At 43.6% G+C, this 18,051-nt stretch overlaps 1 protein-coding gene across 1 annotated transcript in view; it reads right to left on the reverse strand.

The window, feature by feature from the left end:
• FAT1 (FAT atypical cadherin 1) overlaps positions 1 to 18,051 on the reverse strand; it is a 127,128-nt gene that overhangs the window by 47,021 nt on the left and 62,056 nt on the right. Inside the window, exon 4 of the mRNA XM_029934810.1 lies at positions 1,877 to 1,938. Within this exon, the coding sequence (XP_029790670.1) occupies positions 1,877 to 1,938 (62 nt within the window). The remainder of the gene's footprint in view (positions 1 to 1,876; positions 1,939 to 18,051) is intronic.

Here is an 18,051-nt window from a genome sequence, read left to right on the forward strand (position 1 = left end):
CTCTTTAGGAGAAAGAAAGAAAATTAAAGAGAGAGATAAGCAAGCACTATGTTTTGCAGTAATCATCGCCAACATGTTTTCAATTCTGGGTTCCATAACCAGCAGCCAGCGACACAGCTTTGAACGTGGCACTGAAAACCTCTTCCAGACAGGCAGATCCGCACCGGCGTGGGCCCTCAAATACACCACCAAAAAGGACTACAGACGTCATAAAGGCATGGAAACAAACCACTACGAAGTCTTATTTCCTGCCAGCGTCTTACTATGGTCAGAGCCCTGAGTAACGTACTCTTGCTCCCACCCAGCCCTGCACGTTTCCCGCGAACAGGCCGCTCCGGAGTGCGGCGCACGGCGAGCAGGTGCCCTGTGGCTCTGGCCGGGCCGCGGGCCTGGTGAGATGCCCACGCCCGGGACCTGCCGCTCTGGACAGTTTGCCGCCGGCTCCTTTTCTCAGGAACCATATTCTTCCTTCGGTCCATCACTGCAGTGTCTGAATGAAAACTCCAAGCTCTGCTCTACCGGAAGGAACCAGAACTCAAGGAGGCTGTATGACCTTCAAGTGGACGTAGCACATGAAGAAATTACTAAATGTAATGGCGGCTGTGACACTGCTTTCTGCACAGGATAGTCATGTGCACACTCTATAGAGCTAGGAAAACTACGTATTTTATGGATAATTAGAGGATCAGACCAAGGGGGCACCTGGGTGGCTCAGTCGGATGAGCGTCCAACTTCAGCTCAGGTCATGATCTCAGTTCGCAAGTTCGAGCTCCACATCAGGCTCTGTGCTGGCACTACAGAGCCCTCTTCGGGTCCTCTGCCCCTTCCCTGCTCGTGCTCTCTCAAAAATGAATGAATGAATGAAAGGAAGGAAGGAAGGAAATCAGACCAAGGAGGAAATGAAATTAAGCAGGCAGCATTGTGAACAGCAATAATATAAAAAGAGAGAGCTAAATATTAATAAAAAATAATAATAGCAAATCACAGCTTAGAACCTTCCCCAGTACTTGCACTGGCAGATTGGAAGTTTCATGCAGATAACTCAACAAGCACTTGGTCTTTTGCAGGTCTGGCTCTAATGATCAACACCAGCGTTTAATGTGTGACAGAGAAATGTCAGCAGAAGTTCCTCATCTGCTCTGCTCCCTTCCCGAAGGGCTGTCTCTTCTCAGCCTCCTCCTGGGGCACCTAAGTGGCTTTGTCAGTTTGGCATCTGACTCTTGATTTCAGCTCGGGCCATGACTGCCGGGTTGGGGAGTTTGAAGCCTGTGCCAGGCTCCACGCTGACAGTACAAAGCCTGCTTGGGATTCTCTCTCCCTCTCTCTCTGCCCCTCTCCCCCAGGCCCCTCTCCTGCATTCTCTCCCTCTCTCTCTAATTAACTTCAAAAAAAAATTTAAAAACAAAACAAACTTTCTTCAATCAGTTTACAATGCAAAAACAAGGCAATTATTTAAGAACAATGATAACAGAAAACTGGAAACTAGTTACAGTTGAATTAGATATATTATTAAAAAATCCTAAAAACAATACTGAGGAAAAAGATGTAGAAGGCATACATAAATAGATCTTATGTAAATGAAAAGGAAATTTCAATATTTCACTCTCATCGGTTTGCTCTGTGTGTGTTGTGCACGTATAAAGCACAAAAATGTGAGAGGTCCCGTATTCTGGGGACAGAGAGGGTTTTAAGGGGACATGACCTACACTCACAAATGTTTTCCTTCCCCCTTCATTGTCCTTGTTAATAATGACCAGGGGCAATACAACAAAATAGCAGCAATTATGAAGACTAGTTAATGTGACCGCAAATGTTCTTTCCCATGATATTTACAATTACAGTATTTTAAAAATAATGAAAATAAAGGAATGCTTACTTCTAATATATGTTCATCCTGCTGCTCTCGGTCCAGTTTCCTTGATGTTGTTGTGATAAGACCTAGAAAGTGGTAACAGTTCATTAATCATCACAAATAAAGTCAATTGCAAAATCCTGCCATTGCAACCACAGTGTCTGCAAAAGTCTGAGCAAATCTCTGATCCTAAAGGGAAAAAAATGATTAATCCAGATCCAATCATTTTATTTACAACCAACATACTTAACACATACTTTAATGGCCCTTAAACACAGTAGATAAAGGAGAGAAGGATGAAAAAGTGGCAAAACTCCAATTGGTTACCTTCTTTATGTGGCCAGTGGTTTGAATACACATTTTCAGAAGAGAGTTCTTAAAAAGTTAAGATAAAGTTATCCAGGATTTCAAACTCCTCTAACTTCTGCAGAGATGATTAAGTATGAAGTGACAGAAAAGATCTTCTGTAACTGTATTAAAAAGGACCACTGGAAAATCTACTGCGGACTATGACTGATTACCTCCCCATCATTTACCCTTGTAAGTGAAGACTGCTTATAAAGTAATGTGACTTGCCAGAAGGTACTGCTCAGGTATCAACTAATTTCCAATGGAAAAAAAAAAATAAATGAGCCTCAAAGAAACCCAATATTCTTTATTTCTTTGATTTTTCTATCAAACTAGAAAATCTATAGTTTCAATCTCTTCCTACAAGTTTAATAATAGTCAGTTAAAGTATCCACATGGACTGGATCCTGGAAGACGGTGAAAACTGATTAAATCCTTTCTGTACTTCAGAAAATACAAACAGAATTCCCCCAACCACTGAGATGTCCTCCCCCATCTGTGCTGATAACGGTCAGGGGTGTGCAGAGGAGATATGATTTCAGATCAGAAGCTCAGGTCAAACCTTCCAAGGCAAGACAACCGCCAGCAACAACCTTTCTCCTGCCCCGTCTTTTGTGGTTTTTCCACAGGAAAATACTTCAAAAAATTATGTATATTTAAGAACAGACTTTATCACTATAATTGATTTCCCCCCATTATCCTAAGTAATTTCACACAACTACCAATTAAAGGCTATTCAAAACGATTCTCTAAATTTGAAAATGAAAGGTTCGTGTTTTCATTTAATTTGAAGGATTTTTTTTTCCCTAAAATAGTTACTAAGGATCTCAATCAACATTATCTTCCCCACAATTCAGTGAAGCAATGCACTCTTGCTAATAAGAACAACAAAAGCCTATATTGTAAACTAGAATCTGGGTTTTTCCCCAAACCATACTTAGAGATTAAAAGAGGTTCAAGGAAAATAAATGCATGACAATGCTTAATGGTGTAAAAACGCTGCTTAATGTGGCATAGGTCTGATTTTCATTAGTCAAAAACCTTTTAAAGTTAAGCTCTCTTAGGGTGCTGGGGTGGCTCAGTCGGTTAAGCGACCGACTATGGCTCAAGTCATGATCTCACAGTTTGTGGGTTCGAGTCCTGCGTCAGGCTCTGTGCTGACAGCTCAGCTTTGGACTCTGTCTCCCTCTCTCTCTGTCCCTCCCCCACTCATGTTCTGTTTCTCTCTGACTCAATAATAAACAAACATAAAAAAAATTTTTTTTAAGTTTAGCGCTTTTTTTCTATCAAATGTTTACCACTTTCTGATCGCAGTTTTAAGTAGTTCAAGAATCACAGGAAATCACTGTGATTAGCGCCATCTTACTGTCCTAAGGTGCCCATCGAAATGCTGTCACCAACCAACAGTAACATCATGAGGGCAACAGGTTGGCATGTTCTCAGCAGAAGAGGCCCCTGCTTCTGTGGAGCATCATCACTTGTTGCAAGGAGGCCCATTAGCAAGTTTCTATCGCCAATAAACAAATGCCCATTAGCAAATGCAATCCCCACTTTACGGTTTACTCAGCACACCAGGCTGCTTACAAAGGACATGCCCACATCCAAGCGACAAATTCAACATAGAGACAGCAAAAAGCAAACCTAGGTTGATTATTCACACTCTCCGTGTGCTTCAGATGAATTCTCCTCTGTTAACTCAAATGGAACATTAATTCCCTTTGAATGCAATGAATTCTAATGTCCCCTTTTACACATTTCTTTAGCCTAGTGACTGCTAGCCACTCTTCCACCTCTCAGCTTAGACATCATTTCTGAGGCCTAACGTGACAGGTGCGCCCGGGGCCCCGCCTCCGGGCTCCCACATCTGCTGTGTCGCGGCATCACCCCACAGCACCGCGGTCTCTCACTGCGATCTCCTTCCGCTGCCTGCAGAACCCGTGAGGACAGACACTCTCCCTCGCAGATCTTGGTTATACTGCTACACCTCTATTACCCTAAGAAAATACTTAAATGTGTGAACCTATCAATTCCTGAAAACCATAAAAGAGCAGCATTAAAATTGTATTTGAGTAAGGGAGACACATCAATGACACTAAACTTGGAAGTAACGATACTCATTTACAGCTCATATATGAGCTAACAGAAAGTGATGCGACATCTGTTTACAGGTAGGACGCGCCAGGCACTGTGATAAGTGGTCCAGGGGACAGTGGCGTCCAGCAGGCTCGTAGAAGCACAGCTCCCTAGTGCAGGGGAGCAGTCAGAGGCCGACAGGTTCAGGTTATACCACAAGTAGAAGAGGGTGTGAGGAACAAAGGGAATGGTGGGCCATCTGTATGAAAGTCGGGTGCAGCCACATTTAGGAAACACGAGGAAGCCGAGGAATCAGGAGGTGTCCCAGGACCCGGGGGGCAGAGAATTTGAGGGAGGAAGGCCCTCCTCCAAGGTCATCAGAGAAGCCTAGCCGAGGGGCTAAAAGGAGAGCCAGTAAGGCAGGAAGGAGGCCAGGCCAGGCACTGCTGTTAGGAAGAGGCCACCGTGGAGCCACTGACCAGAGCCAGGCAGTGAGTGAGCCCAAAACACCGGGCGGATGATGATCCAGGCCCGAGATAACCAATCCAGTAGCACAGGCAGCGTGTGGCAATGGAAATTTAAATTACAGGTAAAATAGCTTGTGAACACGGAACTGACTTCAGACTGACAAGATGACCTTTCTTTCTAGACTCACAACACTCCTACTCAAAGAAATCCTACCAGAAGGGCCACAGCCCTTTCTCCTGCTGAATGGCACCCCCAGGGCGAGGCGGCGCCAAGGCCCCCGGGGGCGCTGGGGTGGCATGAGGGACCCTGCCCCTTAAGAGAAGGGGGAATTAATGCCTCTTGTGGAACTTGCACACAGAATGAACCCTGTTTCCTAACGAAGCAGGAAAATCCTAGGAAAACCGTGGACGGTCCTGGGAGGCACCCTTGAGCTCACGCGGTCACCGGCATGGGGAGCTACCCAGAGAGCCATGTTCCAGCCGCACCCACTCATCACCCACTTCACACTCAATTCCACTGCAAGCCTGCGCATCTCGAGGCTGCTAATCCTTCTGCCCGGCCTATGTGACAAGCTCCTATTTCAAACGATGAATCCGAAGTGTACCTTTCTATATACCTAGTACATGTTATTAACTCTGAAGGCATTAAATACCGTACTAAGTGTGTGTATCCATTTCATCCATTTTAAATACCTGTGTTTTCTGTAATGTTTATTACTAAACCCCAGCAGGACCTATACTCATAGAAACAGCCTGACACTTCAAACTAGAGAGAACCCTTCGACATTGCCACTCTCCGCTGCCTGGGCCAAAGAAACGTTAACCTGGCCTGAGGCCGCCAGGAAGTTATGATCAGAGCCAGGGCTAGACTTCAGTCTTCCTGAGGCCTGGATGACAGTGTTTGGGGTTCTTTTCTTCCCCGACACACCACACTGCATCATTTACTGCACTTGGGCATTTCAAGTCTCCATTAACTCTGAACTGTGACTTACATAAAATTTAAGCCAACAGACACACGATCAGCAATAGTTAATCATTATTCATTTAGTAGGTCAACAAAAGCAAGTGAGAAAAAAAAGAGAGGGCAAAAGGAGAAAAATCTGTACGTAAGTGTGGCCTTTTGTAACTCTGTATTTCATCTTTTCTGTGGAGCACTATTAAATTAAAAATAGAAATGCAAAGACAGAAAGTTTCTTTACTTGGCCTACAAAAACATCTCACTGTGCAGACCAATCCTATTGTAAATAGTAGTGAACGGAGACAGCAAAGGCGCTATATTCTCGCCAACTCACAGTTGCCAGTTTACCCCATAAACGTATGTCAAACTAAGAAGCCAAACTTTCCTGTTTGATGATCATTATTTAAAAAAAAAGTTCTCCAATTCCACCTCACCATTTACAGAAGAGAATCCATTTAAGAAGAGAAGAAAATCAGATTAACTAAAATGCTTCGATACAGAATTTTACTCTGACATTTTATATAAATCAATACCAAAACCATCTCCAAACTTCTCAAAGTTTGAGAGATCAAACGGACATCACGAAGCAGGGTAGCATATACGGATGGACACCGAAGAACCAGCAGGTGAAGATACGGTGAACCAGCCCACGAAGGCATTCGCTCAACAACTCTGGGGGTGCACTAAGAATGCACAGACCACTAAGAGGCTTGTTTTCAAGAACCAAGGGTGCATGGAGGCAAAGACTCCGTTCAAGCCGCAATACAAGAGTTAGCCTAGCGTGAGGGTGCAGACAGGACCCGGGACAAAGCACGGGCTCCGGCTGAGGGTTCTGGGTTCCATGAGAGCTCTACCATGGCGGGACCGAGAGCCACATGCAGGCCAGCCATCTCTGTTCCGGGAGACAAGCGCCCGCTGCCCAGCGCCCAAGCGAGGCCAGCTAGGACCAACCCGCCTCAGAGCGAACCACCTGGGGGACCGACGCTGCATCAACGAGAGGCCAGGCCTGGACAAGACCAGACGTGTCCAGCAGAATCCTATACTAAATTATGGTGGTGGCAGTTTCAAGCCATTGAATTCTGGAATGGTTTGCTCCAGAGCAAGAAGGAAATAATGCATCATATGACCTCACCTCGAATTGTTACCAGACTTCCTACATGCCAAGGTACTATGCTAGGAGCTTTAAATAAATTTTCTCACTTAATCCAGATGAACCAAGTGGTGATATCTATATCATAATAAAAACATTACCACCACCGTTACAGGCTCAGAGAGATTAAATTGCTTATTCAAAGTCATTCAGCAAGATGGTGATATGGGAGTTCAATACACCTACTTAATCAGAGTCTGAAGTCCACAATAAGAATGAGAGAACGCAGGGAGGGCCTGAGAGATTAGCTTCTATAAAAAAATGGTTTGAAACATCAGTGCTGTGGATGTAACTAGATGGCAGCCAGAGAAGAAAGGAAAAACTGGATTAAGATCCAACCACAATGAGAAAGCAATTACTTGTGATTGGTAAGAATTTTTAAAGAACCAAAACTGTAAAGAAATAAAAAATAAAAGTCTTAGTTTAGACGGGGGGGAAGGTCTGGCCAGGTGTCTACCTTGTTTGGCAGGAATTTACTCTGAACCATTTTCCAATTATTGTACTTGAGAATAAACAAGAGAAAGGGGATATATCAATGAAGGAGGAAAAACTCTACCTAATTCACATTACTCATCACTCTGATTATTTTCCTCTAACCCCTGCAACTACTTTGCTTTTGTGTAATTTTGCTCATTTCATAATCATGCATAAACTACAGCAACATATGTTCTAGAAAAGCAGGTGTCCAAGGTCTTCGGTCTGCACTGGCCAATATGGTAGCCCCCACATATGTGGCCACTAAGCGCTGCAAACGTGGCTAGTGTGACGGCAGAACTCAGTTTTTTTAAGCTAATTTAAATGATTTAATTTTAAATAGTCACCAGTCAGCTCTGCTCTTTTAGGGCACCTCCAATTTTCAAATTATCCATGTCAAAACCAAAGACTGTGACATTTTCAACATTCACAATCTTTTTCTGTGACTAGAATTTGAGACAGTACTTCAATGGCAACATGCATTTGCTATCAAAAATGCGAATTCTGTAAACATCCGTCTTAAGTCAAAAGAGTGAAAAAAGGTAAACTTTCCAAGATTCTGACTGCTGACGCTGTTCCATGTTCCCTTCCTGACGTCTCCCTTTCACTGGCCTCCTTCCTCGCTGGGCTTGGCTGATGATGAAGAAACCTGGTTGGTTGCTGTGAGTTTTCAGCTTCGCCTAAATACCTAAACATCAGGAGTCTCCGTGCTGAGGGTGCCTGGGTGGCTCGGTCGGTTAAGTGTCTGACTTCGGCTCAGGTCATGATCTCGCCGTCTCTGAGTTCGAGCCCTGCATCGGGCTCTGTGCTGGGCTCTGTGCTGACCGCTTAGAGCCTGGAGCCTGCTTTGGATTTGTCGTCTCCCTCTCTCTGCCCCTCCCCAACTCATGCTCTGTGCCCCCCCCCCCGCAAAATAAACATTAAAAAAAATTATTTTAAAGATTCTGTTTAAAGACTTTGGGGGGAAAAATCGGTATTCTACCAACTTATACTTTTAGCTTCTCATGATCTCTCAGAACATTAATCAATGAAATGCATGTTCATAAGCAGTGATGATGTTGGCGTAAGGTTTACTAATAACTCAGTCACCCATTTGTTCAGTCTGTATTATGTTATTCAACCTTGTTTTTTTTCTTTATGTCTCCCCCAATGTGTCACTTTGGAACATACATAGAAAAACCCTAGGTCAAGGCCTATGTCCTCAAAGGCATACAATTCATTTAAGGAAATAGCCCTTAGATCTAAAAGGTACCAACAAGTATGACACTATGCTCTCAGAGCTCACTTTTTAGGCAACACTAATTGTGGGCTGCCCAAGACCCACCTCTGGGCTAAGCATTTTATATAGGTCCTTCTCAATGAAAAATCACAGCAACCCCATGAGGGAGCTACTAACAGAGTATCTAAAATATCTGAGGCTTCTGAGAGCTAAAGTCACAAGGCGAGTAAGGGGCAAAGTGGAGATTTGACCCAAAGTCCATCTGATCCCAGAGTTTGGGCTCACACAAATAACCTTAAGTGTGTAGATCATAATTCCTTACTTAATATGTAGAATGATCACACCGCACAACTATTCAGTGAGCACAGGAGTTTCTGACATGACTCCAAGATTACCTCTGGCCACCCATCTGGCTTGCCCTGTGGACGTCCCCGCGGCTCTGTGTCCCTTTCACGGGGCCTTAGTAATCACAGCGCTATTTTCAGCAGCCCCTTGACGGCAGCCATGCAATTTCGGTATATTATTTTCAACGGTTTTCCCCCACGGATTTTGCTGAAACACCTTAATATATTCTGTTCTTCACAAAGCTTAAGAACTTTAGTTGTGGCATTTGTGGCGGCACAAGTATTTAGTGTTAAGTCCTAGGGTCCTTCAGTGAGGACAGGGCGATTCCTTCAGGAGCTGTGACCGCTGTGACCTGGAATTTGATTTCTATCTTTCTACTTCCAAGCCTTACCAGGGATTGTGCTGAGGGCAGTCAGAGTGCTGGAAATACCAGCAACACTGCAGACAATTACAACGGAGCTGTAACACCCCCGTGAGGAGACAGGAAAACGGGACACTGCTCAAGCAAGTTTTAGACAAGTATTACAAAAACTAAGAGGGTAATACATTTACATATGATATGTTATATGTGTTGTAGAAATGGGTCTGGCCAGCCTACATGAAGATTCCAACTGCTCTTAACTTACTTATTAAAGCCGAAAACATCTCCCAGAAGCTTCCTGACAAATCTGCAGCTACAGGCCCCAATCCTGTTCACTTAACTTAAATGAAATGTAGTCTTTCCAACATAAAAAGAAACAATAGTCTTAAATGGCTCTATCAATTTCCATGTAGCAGCATATTTTTCTTTCTTCTGGAAATGACCTTTTCTAGCAGCAATGAATGCTGGTACCTCCCCCAAAGATACATCCAACCTGAAACCTGTGTGGCTGTGACCTTATTTGAAAACTAGTGTCTCTTAGGGCATAATTAAGTATCTCAAGATAAGATCACTCAATTTATGGAAGATCCAAAATTGGATGTGTCCTTTGAAGAGAAAAGCAGAGAGATGCGGAATGCACACCCACGTGGGCCACAGCGCCGTGCGGACGAAGAGGTACCGGCCGGGCGCGGCTGCTACCCTCGGACCGAGTGCCGGAGCCGGAGGAGACTCGGAGGGGTTCGGTCCTGCCCACACTCCCACTTCTGCCCTCTGGCCTCCAGAACTGTGTGCGGAGAGTGTGAATTTCCGTTGTTGTAAGCCACCCAGTTTGTGATAACTTGTTACAGTAGCCTAAGAAAATTAATACATCTTTTTATTCAGGTATCAAGCGAAAACAGAAAAAACACAAAGGGGTGAGAAGAGGAGGTGGGAGGGGGTAGTGGAGGGGGAGGAGGAGGAGGGAAAATTAGGTAAGAATGGCAGACAATTTCATAATCCAAAAAGAACCACTCATACTGGCTCTCTGTATTATTGTCTTCATTTGAAATATGACCTTACAGATACCATTATGTCACGCGATAATTAAGAGGCTTTAATTAAAAGATTAAAAGAAAGTCTTAACACCCAAAGATGATTTGGGGTGGGAAAATGCCAAACACTCCAAATAATTCAAATTAATTGTGTTCTTTCCCTCGAAAGGCAGGGGAGGCCGGCTCTCAGCGTGGAGGCCCCTCAACTATTCTACTGAGAATCGCACACCAGCACACCAGTCTTTTTTTTTAATTTATAAAACATGCATCCAATTGTGTATTCTGTATCTTCAACTATATTATTTTTCATACTTTTTCCTCCTACATAGTAAAATAAAAAGTGCTAAGCAGTTTTCCGTAACCCTATTAACAATACCTACAAATACTAGCTTAAGATACTAAGTCCCAATTAGAAAGTTGTTTAAACTAAAAACCAAGATAGAAAAGACTCTTTTACTCTGAATAAACGAAAACAATTTCTCATTGCTCCTTTTCCTTTTCCCTCCTTGCTGATCATTTAAGAGCTCGCTGAGCAAGGACACTGGACCTCAGAGTTGCCACGAGAATAAGAAAAAACACCTTCAAAAACCATTTGCCCAGTAAGATAGCCTTTGTCAGAAAAACTTTGCCTGTGCCTGCTCTACATTCGGCACAAGGGTCCTTTCCAGTTTAGCCATAATGACCTCTCATTCATCTTGCGTACATTATAGGCTAAGAAAAAAACAGTAAAATGCCTTCTACCAGGAAAATTAACATAAACTATACAAAATAAACAGAGAAGGTGTGAGAAGTGAGGAGTTAAACAAAAGCATTTTAGCAACCTTATGGGGTATGTATTTTAAATTTTGGGCTCCTGAATATTTTTTTTTTAATTTCCATAGTGTGCTACTGAAATATAACCTGCTTTAAGTTAGTTATTACCAAAGAACTACAAGGCCTGATCAAACGTACGGGTCATAGAAGCAGTAATACTACTGGAACTTTTAAAAAATATTTATTTATTTATTTCGAGAGAGCGAGCATGTGCACAAGGAGAGGGGCAGAGAGGGGGAGAGAGAACATCCAAACCACACTCCATGCTGCCAGCACAGAGCCCAACATGGGGCTCAAACCCCTGAACCAGGGGATCACAACCCGAGCTGAAATCAAAAGTAGGACGCTTAGCCAACTGAGCCACACAGACACCCTCCCTAAAATTGGTATTTCTTTTTAATTTTTTTTCATGTGATATTTATTTTTAAGAAAGAGGGAGCCAGAGTAAGAGCCGGGGAGGGGCAGAGAGAGGGAGACAGAATCCGAAGCAAGCTCTAGACTCAGAACTCTCAGCACAGAGCCTGACATGGGGCTCAAACCCACAAACGGTGAGATCGTGACCCAAGCTGAAGTCGAATGCTTACCAAACTGAGCCATCTAGGCACCCCTAAAATTAGTACTTCTTAAGTGAAGTATTAAAGCGAGGCGGGCACAGTGCCACAGGGAAGCAGGAGACCGTAACTGCAGAATTCCATGTAGCCCATGACTGTCACATGGAGTTTTCCGTCGGACACTCTACCTTACAGATCTGTCCCTGACCAGCTTCCATCAAACGAAAATGTTCTCAGAACAAGGCTGATAACTGCAGTTTACAAAGATCCCGGCTGAGGGGCGCCTGGCTGGCTCAGCCAGCTAAGCATCTGACTTTGGCTCAGGTCAGGATCTTGCAGTTCAAAAGTTCAAGCCCTGCATCAGGCTCTGTACTAACAGCTTGGCGCCTGGAGCCGCTTCAGAGTCTGTGTCTCCCTCTCTCTGCTCCTCCCCCATTTGCACTCTGTCTCTCTCAAAAATAAGCAAACATAAAAAAAAAAAAAAACCCCAACAACAAAGATCCTAGCTGAAGTCCTGAGGACCACACAGCAGGGAGAGAGAGGGCATCTCCTACAGAAGGTAGAGAAACTAAGCAGGAGACAGCATTTCTCATTCAAGCTTGTAAAACACCTCTTCCAACAGGTGAAATGAAAATCGTATGTATTCACTATTTAGAAAATCTTTAACAGTCAACTGGAAAATGAGCACTGAGCACCAACCACACACTCAGCACATTAGGTTTGAGGACGGACATAAGAAATGAATACAGGTAGGTCCAGGCCCTCAAAGCCCTACACCAACACTGAACTCCCCCGCATAAGAGGTAAGACACACACCCACATGGGTGGGCAGGGCAGACTCGGAAAGACAGGGGGACTGGGCGCTGCTGACCCAGCCCCGTTCTAAAAACACGGACTGCCTTACAGGCCAAGAGTGAACCTTCCATGTTTCCTACAGGCATCACTCACATCCATCCCCTTGGAGCCTGACCGTGGGCTCCGACGCCGTGCGCTGCTGTGCCGTCCTCGGTGAGGGGCTGTTCCAGGGCTGCACTCATGGCGGCCCCTCTCCCGACAGCTGTGGCTGCTGGAGCAGCTACTGTCCGTCACCGCTGTCCTGGTGCCGGCAGGATTAGGCTCAGAGCCAAAAATGGAATTCTATTCATAGACGGTCAAGGCTGGAAAGGCGCTTGGAACTCACTTAAGTTCACGTTTTCAGAGTCCCAGGGAAATCCCTTATAAAATGAATCGAATGACCGCTCTAAAGGCACGCAGGTAGGGGCTGGGTAGGAATTTATACCCTCAAGCCTCCAAGCCCTCCCGTCTCGCTTTAATTCTATTTTACTAGCTATTTCTTGTTGAAACTTCACGGTATTAAAGCCTAAGATAAACAGGAGATCAAAAGCCAAATGCAATTTATTGGGAATTGCCTTCGACATTCCTATAATCCTGTAAATGTCAGACGGAGCAGCGGCACAGAGGGAAAGAAACCTAATCCATTGTACCAGGTTCACATGACGCTGACTAAAAGTCACGTAAATGGAAAATCTTAAAATGGTGGTCCTTAAAATAATTTTAACAAATGATATTCAGCAACATGTGTATATAAACAGAATGCCCCTTAATAAAACTGATCCTAAGGATTCATTATTAACAGATTTCAAGAGGCAAAGCATATCCACTTCAACATGTGCAAAAAAGGCAATGAAGAAAGCTTTTCACTTGTTTCAGACTTTAAGGATAACACATTTCACTAGAAAATTGAAAATAAGCAGAGGAACAGATTAGAAAATCTATGATTCTTCTTTAAAGTATGTACACATCTTGGAAAGAAGTCCACAAATAGGTAACATCCCCTGCCCCCCTTAAATGAATTCCTGCCATTACAAAGCGACTGGCCTCTACTTCCTTCCTTTGTGGCTGGCGAATGTTACCGGAAACCCCTGGAAGTTGTTTGCCGCTATAGCTGCTTCCTATTGCACTTTGTTCGGCCTCTTTTCCAGCCACAATAAAACGCCATTTACTTTGAGAAAGAAAAAAAAAAAAAAGAGCCGTTGCAATGTGATCGTGGACTAGAGCCGGATGCGTACCAGCACACCCGCACACCTCGCCGTCACGGAAATTTAGCTCTTCACCGTGCTTCATGGATTGCTTGCTCCACATAAACTACACACACACGCGCACGTGCACATATATATGCATGTAATGTACGTGCATATAAATACCACCAAGTCTATCTGCAATCAACTAACATGCCTTACACTGAACTTAACATAATTCTACATTAAATCGTCTCTCTTACGTGTAAACATGGATGAGAAACAGGCCCCTATGTAAAACAGAATGGGGGAAAATGGAGGAACTGGTCAAAGGAGTGGTCAGTATACACACGACCGAGCCCAGAGCTGGAATCTCAAGCTCTGAAATATCTTTAGCAGGACACAGCAAGACAAGGAAAAGTGTGCCGTCTCAAAACTTGGAAATACTTTATTTTCTAATGAGAAGTTTTCACAAAGCAGAAGAGATCTAATAGTTCATGATCAGCTTGCTATATCTCATCTGAGACTCTGACCTTGGTAACTAATATCAAAGTACTATTCTTTAAAAAAATACCTGTAATAACCTGGACAAGCAAAATACAGATTGTCTTTTGTAAGCACTTACTGCTTACAGCAATGGGAAAAATTTTCTTTATTTATATGAAGAATATCAAATAATCTACCCAAGAGAAGTAAATCAACAATTTAACTAGTTCAAATAGTAAACACATCAACCTTATCAGGGGTCAGAAAACTACCATCAACCTGTTCTTGTATGGCATGCAAACTAATAAGAATGGCTTTTACATTCTTAAAAAATGGATAAAAAAGATCAAATAACGTATTGTGACAATGGAAAAGTACATGAAACCCAAATTTCAATGTCCATAAATAAAGATTTATTGGAACATAGCCAGCTCATTCATTTCCGTATTATCTATGGTTGCTTTGGGTCTACAGTGACAGAGCAGAGTGGCTGTGACAGAGAATGTATGACCCGCAAAGCCTAAAATATTACTACCACACCCTTTACAGAAAAAACTTAATGGTCTTTGTGGTACGTTGTTAATAAAAGTAAGTTTAAACATCTAGTGTTATTTAGAAGCTTTGTCCTTGTCCCCCTGAAGATATTATAGAAGTTTAGCCAAAAAAGGTAATACAAGTTAAGTTTAAACATCTAATGTTATTCAGAAGCTTTGTGCTTTTTGGCCTGAAGATATTATGAAAAAAATTTTAATGTTTATTTATTTTTGAGAGAGAGACAGAGGGAGAAAGAGAAAAAAGTGAGAATGTGCTCAAGCAGGGGAGAGGCAGAGAGAGAGGGAAACGCAGAATCTGAAGCAGGTTCCAGGCTCGATGGGGGGCTTGAACTCATGAACTGCGAGATCATGACCTGAGCCGTGGTCGGTCACTTAGCCAACTGAGCCACCCAGGCGCCCCTGGCCTGAAGTTGTTATAGAAGATTAGCATAAAGAACAACCATCATGTCGCACAGGAATTCCTCAATACAAAAGACAGAGAAGGCACAGAAGAACTGGCTCCCAGACCACAGACATCCCAGACCCGAGGGGCACACCAAGTGAACCTGGGGCTGTGCTTCCTGAGGTGGCAGTGACAGAATCTGTGTCTCTCTGGCACCGACCCCCCGGTGACCCGTCCCTCTCTGAAGTCATGTGATTATTTGTAAAATGGGAAGTAGACAGATGGGGAAGACAGCAGTCTTGGTTTGCAGTCCCTAGCCATCTCACGGGATTTCTTGTAAGGATGAAGTATGTGAGGTCGCTTCTAATATATAAAGCACAAGGCACATAACACATGAGAAGCTGTGCTTGTCACTGGCCCTGTGACTCCTAATGGAAGTTTTGTTCGGGCCGATCTAAGCGTGAGGTCACGGGATGGTGGCGGGGTGCAAGAGCGGTACAGGAAAGATCAGAGAGCAACGCAGAAGGGCAGCCCGAGAGGGACAGCCGCAGTTTGCTGGTTCTCTTTGGCGCTCTTTTTCAAGCTCAACTCTCAAAGGTAACAAGCATGAGAGAGCCTGATGGAAATCAGCCCAAAGAGAGAGAACCAGCAGGGTTTATAAGATTCAAACTGTGCGCTGTGCTCCAGATCCAATAATGAGAAGATTTCAGCCACCAAGAGAGGGGAATTTTTAACTTGACAGAATTGATAAAGGAAAAGCTAAGAAAACAGCTGAAAGCCTCAGGATCATTTTTAAACCATTTAAAATTCCAAGTGGATGCAAACAGACCCAACAGCTGTCAAAGATCCTAAAACCCTTTTAAGATGCACATATAGACACACAGAAATCACATATAATCATGCACATTTTTTCAAAAAGGATGCCTCTACTTTCACTTAACATTTCTGATGTTATTTATTTTTAGCTACAAAAATTCTTTTTCAGTGTATCTGTTCCCAAACAGGAAGATGCACATCAACAAATGAGAAGATATAAAAAATAATACATTTACTAGACAGCATGAAGTCAGTGGTTCAGCAAGAAGGGTGGTGAAACTGACACGGATACGAGCATCTATTCCTACAGTCATGTGGCAAGTCCACTGACAAAGTCGTTTTCCTAAAGCACAGTATCCAATGCTGTTACAAGAAAAACTCCAGATGAGTATCACTACGTGTAATGTGCTAGTACCTGTTTAAAAAGAGAAAAAAATGATGTCTTCTTGCTTGTACAGGCAAAGAAATTGTAAACACTAGTTGGCCAAAGTGTTTCAAAATGTAGGTTTTCTTACTATTCAAGTATGGGGAGGCCAATGTGTCAGGGGACCACTTTTACTGTTAACACTTCCTACGAGGAAGGGGCGCACCATGCCACACCGTACCCAAGGGGGGTGCCTAGGGCCGCACCGGTCTGGCCAGGAGAAAAGAACAAGGAGAAAGCGGGGGCAGGAGGGGGAAAGACGAGATTTTGTTGTGGTTCCTACAAGTACACAAGGCAAAGCAGCAAAAGCAGGTTGAGACTGGCTGGTCTGACTTATTTCGGCGGGCTCCGGTGCAGAGGGCTGTGCTGCTTGTCTGGTACCTGAACCTGGGAGATTAGGGCAGGTGGATGGACTGTGGCCTCAGAACGGGCTAGTGTGCATATGAAAAGTGGGTCCTCTGCGATCCCTAAGAGTGGCTAGTGCTGAGGCACGGTTTCCGCCTGGGTCAGAGACTGGGCATCAAGAATACAGAAAATAAAACATAGTTAATATACTGAGGAGGAAAACGGAGGAGCATCTATGAACTGAAAAAGAACAAATAAAATTTTCACTGGGTTATCTTTTGTACCTTTGGCCTTTTGGACTCTGAATGCACTGTTTATAACAGGCCATATAATTTATGAAGTATGTGATGCACACACAGGCACGCATGCACGCACACACACACACACACACCTGCTTTCCGGTTTTCTAAACGGGATATGGTGGTAACGAGCAGGCCCAGCCAGAACCTGAGGATCACAATTCTGAGCATTATGTACAACACTGTGACACACTTTGTGGACAGACCTGTACAATGAACTGTATCTCTACCAACTCTAGAAACATACCCAGGATGTTTCTGTTTAAGAGAAACCAAGAAACTCCATTTTTTAAAATTAATTAATTAATTTATTTACATATTTATTTATTTTTGAGAGAGTGAGAAAGAGCATGAGCAGGGAAGGGGCAGAGAGAGAGAGAGGGAGACACAGAATCCAAAGCAGGCTCCAGGCTCTAAGCTGTTAGCACAGAACCCGATGCAGGCCTCGAACCCACGAACTGTGAGACGGTGACCTGAGAAACTCCATTTTTACTCCTTAAAGCCACACACAAAATTGGTTAAGACTCATTCTACTTAAGTCAATGAGGCTTTAACAGTATATACATGTTTATAGCAGTTCTAAATTGAATAAGCATTTATATATATATATTTATTTACTTATTTTATAAATTTTTTTAATGCTTACTTATTTTTGAGAGAAAGTGAGAGAGGAGAGAAAGAGAGGGGAAGACACAGAATCTGTAGCAGGCTCCAGGCTCTGAGCTGACAGCTCAGAGCCTGATGCAGGGGCGGAACCCAATGACCGCAAGATCTTAACCTGAGCCGAAGTCGGACGCTCAACTGACTGAACCACCCAGGCTGCCCTGAATAAACATTTTTTTTAATTAAAAAGCAGAAGTGGAACTTCTACTTCCCACCTGGGAATCAGATTTCCCCCCACCATGAAACAAGCAGACAAAACAGACAAAAGAAATGAAGTAACAGTTTATGAGACACCAGGTATCAGATGAAGATGGTCACCCCTGAGATGGAAAAGCAACGGGGTGAGACTAACAAATGGCCCAGCTCACAGCCCCAAGGCCACTTCTAGACAGTTTTCACCGGTAGGTGAAAAATCGAAGAGA

Source organism: Suricata suricatta, chromosome 1, assembly GCF_006229205.1.
Source record: "Suricata suricatta isolate VVHF042 chromosome 1, meerkat_22Aug2017_6uvM2_HiC, whole genome shotgun sequence".
In the NCBI taxonomy this organism is placed as follows: Eukaryota; Metazoa; Chordata; class Mammalia; order Carnivora; family Herpestidae; genus Suricata; species Suricata suricatta.